This window comes from Eucalyptus grandis, chromosome 11 (genome assembly GCF_016545825.1).
Source record: "Eucalyptus grandis isolate ANBG69807.140 chromosome 11, ASM1654582v1, whole genome shotgun sequence".
Taxonomy (NCBI): domain Eukaryota; kingdom Viridiplantae; phylum Streptophyta; class Magnoliopsida; order Myrtales; family Myrtaceae; genus Eucalyptus; species Eucalyptus grandis.
The window spans coordinates 11,251,057-11,258,418 of record NC_052622.1 but is presented as its reverse complement, the minus strand read 5'-3'; the positions used below and the strand labels follow the sequence as shown (position 1 = coordinate 11,258,418).

General features: G+C 40.7%; 1 protein-coding gene across 1 annotated transcript; it reads right to left on the bottom strand.

Annotated features, from left to right (window-relative positions):
• Positions 1-3,238: 3,238 nt before the first annotated feature.
• LOC104424849 (beta-glucosidase 17) lies at positions 3,239-6,861 on the bottom strand. Its single transcript, XM_010037362.3, has 13 exons — positions 6,576-6,861; positions 6,394-6,463; positions 6,241-6,299; positions 5,811-5,886; positions 5,395-5,472; positions 5,236-5,323; positions 4,868-5,120; positions 4,642-4,757; positions 4,256-4,476; positions 4,130-4,161; positions 3,899-4,001; positions 3,694-3,802; positions 3,239-3,598 (listed from the first exon to the last, which is right to left on the bottom strand). Exons 1-13 carry the CDS (start codon positions 6,804-6,806, stop codon positions 3,391-3,393), a joined length of 1,644 nt encoding a protein of 547 aa, XP_010035664.1. The 5' UTR covers positions 6,807-6,861; the 3' UTR covers positions 3,239-3,390.
• Between the last annotated feature and the right edge of the window lie 501 nt (positions 6,862-7,362).

Sequence of the window (7,362 nt, the reverse complement as noted above, 5' to 3'; positions counted from 1 at the left end):
GTTGATTGAGGATCAAGGTCATGTGGCTTGAATGTTTGTCATGTTATATGCTTTGTGTGTGATCGTTAGATAGATGATTTAGGTGTAATACATAATGATGCTAAATCTTGGGATTTCACTTAGAATTTGGTGTAAAGACTTCATGACTTTAGTCACCATTTTTTAACACTAATAATGTCTTGTTCTTTGATGTTTTGATATGTTTGTTTGTTTTCTTCCACTGCATATACCTAGTTATAGGTTTATTAGATTAGGTTTAGATTAGGATCCCGAAGATGGAGAAGGCGTGAAGATGGTGAAGGTCGATGTCCACTCGACTGTTATCATGTAATGCTCATTTTCCCGACATATGTCTCGGGTTTTATGCATTGTATAAAGCCCGACGAGTTGCGGGTTTCCTTTCTTTCTCGATTGTTTTCTCTTTTATATTCTTTAGAATTGCATGATTAGGTTTACTGTTTTATCTTGATTGTTTACTTCATGTCTTGCAATTTAATTTTCAATTTCATTGATTGTTTTCTTTTCTTTCATTTTTTTTAGAAATAGAATAGAATGAAAGTAATCCACCACGCATGATCACTTAGTCTAGGAATTGATGATCCTGAAAAATGTAAAAAGAAACGCATGGACATGTTAGGAAAAACACAACATACTGTTTAGGTACCGAAAGGGCGCTAATAGCAATATTAGCGTAACCCAAGTCCCCGAACGTAGATATCTGGTTGCGTAGGAATCGAGGGAACACTCCCGACCCTCGATTGGGTTTCTAGCCGACCCCCAAAGTTGAGGCTAGTGGCGACTCCTGTATATTCTTAGGTTGTTAAATACCTAGATCATATAAATAAATCCGCTGTCGCGTGGGGTATGAGCTTGGGAGAGCTTGTGATCTCGTGAGGAAACTCTCGAGATCAAATACCCCTAAATCCGACTTTTCCCCTCCTTGGATACCATTTCAAGGGGCGGCGAGATCGGGTCGCGACAAAGAGAAACGGGTGCTTCGAGGATTTCTGGTTCTGTAGACATGATATGAAGAGATCTTCTCAGCACTGGATTCACCTATCAAGCGCATGGAATGGATAATATTACAAACGAAACCATGGCTCTGATACCATGAATGGACCTAGACTTAGAACCAGGGAAGGAGAGTAAATTTCCTGCAGGTATGCGTCCCACGGTGGGCGAACAACCCGTTCAAGCCCTTCAGGGACAGCCTTTTAGTAGAAAACCACTCAGCCGTTTAGTTCAGAGCCTAGAGACACCCAGAGATGCCAGGATTGAAACATTTCTAACCTACCCAAGCTGCATTTCTTGGAGGATCCTACCAAGCTGGAGAAGAATAGGAGTTTAGAAAGCCATAGAGAGAGTTTTCATAAAACACTCACTTTACTTAAAAGGACTCTACCCAACACATTACACCATCCATGCCTTATATAGACAATATGAGGTCACAAAGCAACAAACAAGGACCAAGCTCATGGGTCCGGAAACAAACAGAGGCACCGGAAATTTCCGAGAGGGAATTATTCGCACACTATGAACAGTGATCATACTGTGAACAATACTTTCCCTAGCCTAGTGCTACAGTAAAAGTGAACATTGCTTTTGCTATAGTGAAATTGTACGGACTCAACGGTCTCGTCTGTCTTGAGCATTGTAGCTACAAACTGAGTCATCTAAGCTATCCTTTAGTAGATGTGCTTCATATTTTTGTTCAAGAGCTTCAAGATATTCAGGTGAGAGGATTTGGTTCAGCTGTCTTGATGAGGATGCTTCTACATGAGCCTAGTGGGATGCTTCTTCTCGAGCCCAGTCTGTATTGTCATGTACTACAGTGTCGGGAGGAATGCTTGGCTGGGCCAGTTGGATGGCTCTGCATAGAAAGATGTGTCCATGTTTTGGGATAAGGACGAAGGTCCTAGATCATAGGGGTCTTGAGAAAGAGGACCTCCCCATTGTGCATAGGGGTCCTGTGTGGATTGGACAATGTCATTTGTATTTGTCATTTCATTATCTTGGGATGACGCGGCTTGTCTGTTTTGCCTGAGTGCTTCCTTGGCTTCTGGTGCTAAGTCATAATGATCCCATGTAGTGGGTTCATTATAATTCTATGCTTCTTGAGGAATAGTTTTGTTTTCTTGACACAAAATTCTCTTGAGTTCTCGGTACTGGTGTTCACAAGATCTAACAGATCTTGGATAAGATTTGTGAATCCGAGCTTCTCTATCCAGGTGGGGCTTGTAGGATGTGGTTCCTATTTCCTGAGGGACATTAATGATGTGGCCATTATTTGTGAAAAAATACCATGGTCGTTGGAAGAACAAGATGGTATGGACTTCAGGATTTGGTGTTGTGGTTCTCAATTCTTTTTCCAAGAGGTATTTCCAATGGGTAGGAGGATAGAACCAATTGAGAAAGTCTAAAAGATTTCGATCACTTTCTCTTTCAACATTTCTTCCAAGTAAGAATATCCTGTTAAAAAATTTGAACCTTAAGTCACGAATTGGTATGGGCTTGGGAGAGCTCGAGCTAAGTTAAAGACTTAGTAGTCCATTAACCTAGTTTTAGGTGGTGCACCTGAAATTTAGGTCGCGACACTAGGTGAATTTTGTCTTCCACCTAGGAAGAATATTCCCGAAACTTTACGTCTTAGAGTTTAGATGAACTAGTTTACGAACATACTCAAGTCCATGCATGTAATAATTTACTCAACCAAATATTATTTGCTTTGAAAATAATCGGCCTCTAGTATTCAATGGCTATCATTATCTTTTGGGGTTTAGTTAAGATGTTTATCAGTATTGAACACCTTGAATCCATAATTTGAAAAATCAACTTCATTTAAAAATTAAAATGTGGTGATTTTTTTCATAATTTTGAAGAACTTAACATAATTTTTTAGACTAAAAAGATATAAATCCAACCGGGTTCCATTTTTTTTTCTTTTTAAGGAGTAAGCTTTCCTTTTATGAATATCTCAAGCTTTCCTTTTATGAATATCTCATTGATATCTCTAAGAAGTTAAAAGTCCAAATTATTTTCCTAATTCCATGGTTCAATTAAGTTGCCATACATATTGAATTTTGTTTATTTATTGGAATCAAAGACAAGTAATGATATTAGGAAATCTAATTTTATTCTAATTTGAAATTCACATTCAGACAAAACCTAATCTAAGGGATATTCTTCAAACTGACGGGCTTCCTGCAATTCTTGATGTCTTGAATTTTTTCTTTATAGGTGTAAAATGCATCCTTCTATTTCATTTAAGTAGGAAAAGAGAAGGAGCAGCCCAACTGAGCATCAGTACATATAGTATCCAAAAGGGACTACGGGGTTTGGAAACGCAGCAGCGAGGAAGAGACTTGCGGATTTGGGCTTTAGTGACTTCTGCTAGGCATCGCTCCGCAAGGAGTAGTTAACGGTTGCATTATCCTTTTGTAGGAAACTTTGGAACCAACATGCCGAGTGCTTCATGTATCGCTTCAGTTCATTCCCATAATCCACGAAAACGAGGCCATATCGGGTTGTATAACCCTCCACCCACTCGAAGTCGTCTAGGAAACTCCACGCAAAGTATCCTTTTACATTCACTCCTTCCCTGTCAACAACGAATTCGTGTGTATGGTACTTTTGATCAAATATCATTATTGTTTATCATCTATGCATACCCAATACTGATATCGAATTACTTACTCGATAGCCTTGGAGAGATTTGAGAGATGCAGCTGAAAGTAACTTATTCTCAATCTATCTGTAAGTGCATCTTCAAGCGGCAATGATTTGTTATTTGCATCTGCCATTCCTGTGGTTGGACAAAACAACGCATAGAAGGCAAATTACTAGGTGACCCGTCAACCCAAGCAAAGTCACCGTCAGTGACATAGATACATTTATTTACCATTTTCAGTCACATAAATGGTCGGATCCAAATAGTTTTTCTTCACGTAGTGCATCAACTCTCTGATACCCTTTGGGTATATGTACAGCCACTCCGCGGCAGTCTGCAATTTTGTTCAGTTGATATAAAAAAAAAAAAAAATCTATATTAGCATTATGCTTAGCATGTGATTAATGCGTGAACACTTGATTATGTATAAAATTCTTTCTCATGCTTGTGTAGACACATTACCGGTTGGCCGATTGGAATTCCATCTTTCTCAGCTGGTAGCATCACAGATAATAAACAAAGTTCGTTAGGGAATCAATTGAAGAACACTAGGGGTAAAATATTTGGGCAATGGTGGTGCATGCTTACCGGTCATATTACAATGACAATCGGTGGTGTAACTTAGATTGAGAGTGGTAAAAGGGGATGCGGATTCGTCCACGTATCTCGCCGTGTAATAATTTACCCCCATGTAGTCACGAGAACCCTTTAGCGCCTCTGACTGTGCTTTTGTGAATTTGGGTAACCGCTCGCCCACATATCTCCTCATTGACTTTGGGTAGTCACCATAGGTAATAGGATGGGCAAACCTTACATCATCAACGCGCAATGCACTTACTAATGGGACACACAAAATTGCTGAGGAACTCGTTTGTTGAGGTACAATTGCTAGATCAGTCGCTTCTGTGACTCGTTCATAATGCTTATCTAGCATCTCATAAGGCTACCTACTTTCTTATAAATAAAATACATACCATCCAAACTGAAAGTCAAAAGCTCTAGAGGCAGCCTTCCTACTGACGTTCGTTGAATACTTAGGGGTCATCCAGTAAGTTGCAATGACCATGCCTATTTTCCCATTTTGAGTAGCCTGATTGTGTATCAATACACGGAACAATTAGTCAAGTCCAAACATGCATATCCAACTGAGTAGTTTGCCCAAAGAATAAGGGGAATACACCGAGATAGGTGTCCATGTACCTGATAGTTGTCCCTGTACAGTTTCACTGCTGCTGCGTGAGAAAGAAGTAAATGGTGTGCAACGATGTAAGGTTCTGTTGCTGAATTTCCGGCTGTGCAGTTATTTATGTAACTAGAACATCGACCAGGTGCATAGATGCCCATTGCATACCCATACAACGTAAAGTAATTGGGCTCGTTTAGTGTCACCCAATGCTTCACTCTATCACCAAACTTTTGAAAGCAAAAGTTTACATAATCGATGTAGTCCTCCCTAGTAATAACCCAAATGATCCCGGTGTTACTTGATTAAGATTGGCAATTAGTTCAAGGGATGCGAGTACACACAATCTTTAGAATCTCCAAGTCAACAATATTTGAAGGCTTACACAATATTAATACTCAGGAACCCGCCGTACTCATCTTCAAGTGCTTGGGGAACATCCCAATGGAACAATGTCACAAAAGGTTGGATGCCTGCTCAAAGTTTAGTACACGTTGGAAAGAGCAATTCAGTGAGTCGTGAAGGACTAGACAGTAGGGGTTACCCTCAGCAAGTAGGCTGTCGATGAGATTGTTGTAAAAGGCGACACCTTGTTCATTGACTCCCTTGCTTATCTTCCCATCTAGTATACAAAAGATACCGTCCGAATGATTTAATTATACGCTTCATAGTGCATATACAAGAGCTGAGTACAGGGCAAAACCGTAGTTCATATTTGTTTCGGCATGACTAATTAAAAATGTAGAGAGACCAAAGAGAATATATAGTAATCTGATGTGAGCACAATGGTCAGGAAGGCACATAATTACATGTATCGAGTCATTAACGGTGTGTGAGTCTCGAACCAAATGGTGTTGGTCTACGTGGTGTACGAAGGATCATATTTTTCCTTGATGTTAACAGGAGGAGCCTAATTATGTTGGAATAAGACAAAAGGAGGGTGCATGAGAGTGAGCTTACGAGGTGCAATACGAGGCCACGAGATGGAGAATCTGAAGAAATCCCATCCCATTGCTTTCAACAAGTTTATGTCCTCCTATATATACAAAATTTACACCCATACATAACTTGTCAGGAAATTGGACATCCACATGACTGTTAAAGAACACACATGGAAGAAAATCAATTATTAAGCAACAACACATGACTTAATAGATTATTCTATAAACTACTTGTGGTGTCGATTGTTTTGGTTTGCAGCTAACAGTCGCTGTGGAAAGGAAATCAGGGCATGTATCACGTGCATTAAGTTAGAAGGGAGGGATAAGTGAAGCAAATGGAAAATATTAGTAAAGCCTCCATCGCTGTATACAAAGACGACGACCCAAATGTGGTCCCACACTGCAATACTCCATCTCGAAATGACTTCTTTAATTTTAGCGCACGTTACCTGGAACTGGTAGTAGAACTCATCAGCTATGAAACCGGAAGAGTGGTCGCTAATCTTATCTGGGGAAGAAGGGGAAACGACAATTACATTCACCAGTGCGTTGAAGGTAAAAAAAAAAAAAAAAAAACCGTATGTTCGTAGTGTGCATCTAACCTGGAAAGAGTTTGGTGAAGGTGTCCCAAATGCTCAAGCCTCTTCCCTGTTGGTCCGCTGCTCCTTCAGACTAGTTACGCAAAACCCGACAAATTAGAAGAAAGCATTTGATCCAGCAGTGCACGTGCGTGCAGTCTCAATGCATCAACATAGCATGCCTCGTCCATCTTCATGCTGATTACCTGGTAGGCGCTCGATCCCACTCCAAATACGAAATCAGATGGGAAGCTCGTCCGGTTGATGATCTTGTCATCGTCCCCATTGACTCCAGCCACACCAGGATCCTCACGACCACAACTGCAACCCAAGAAAGTGGCCGTGATCATCAACAAGCTGATGCACCAGGAGGCGGAGGCGCCGCCACGAGTGTTAGCATATAGATAACCGTGTGGATGCTGCTTCTTCAGCTCCATTTTCAGTATCCTTCATCCAAAGGTTGTCACGTTGGGGGACTCTCGACAATAAATAACATGAGTCGAGGGTGTTGGGGGAGTAGTTGGACCTTCACTTTCAAATCTCAACTAAAAGTCAGAGTGTGGTTTAGTTTTAGTAGATGAGCTGTTGAAGGCGTGGATTTTCTCCATCCTCCTCCCCTTTAATTCCCCCATTCTCTCCGTCTTCACTTATAATAAATGGAAAAGAAAAGAAGAATATAAGATGCCCAACTTCCAATGTGCAAGCACGACGAATCGGAACTGTTTTGAGTACCATCCAGTTGGTGACTCCGGTTATCCCGAATTTCGTCTTTTGACTCACATGGTTTTGTTACGTTTGTTTCAAATGAATCAATCACTAGTTTGGAGGACTGTCACTGGGTCTACGGAGATATCGTACTTATCACCAATGACATGTTACTCCCAGATGCCATGACAAGATAAATCAATGCAACAGGCTTACGGGGCCAGAGCCTAGACCGAGAGAGACGGAGAATCTGAAGGAGTCCAGTCCTGTCTTATTTCAGGCTGTATG

Bases quoted from the DNA above. Each gene is read 5' to 3' on its own strand.
- LOC104424849 (XM_010037362.3), bottom strand. From the start codon at position 6,806: ATGGAGCTGAAGAAGCAGCATCCACACGGTTATCTATATGCTAACACT. The intron at 5,324-5,394 runs GTAACCCCTACT...AACTTTGAGCAG, and splicing joins CGACAGCCTACTTGCTGAGG to GCATCCAACCTTTTGTGACA. The intron at 3,599-3,693 runs GTAAGTAATTCG...CGTTGTTGACAG, and splicing joins AATCTCTCCAAGGCTATCGA to GGAAGGAGTGAATGTAAAAG.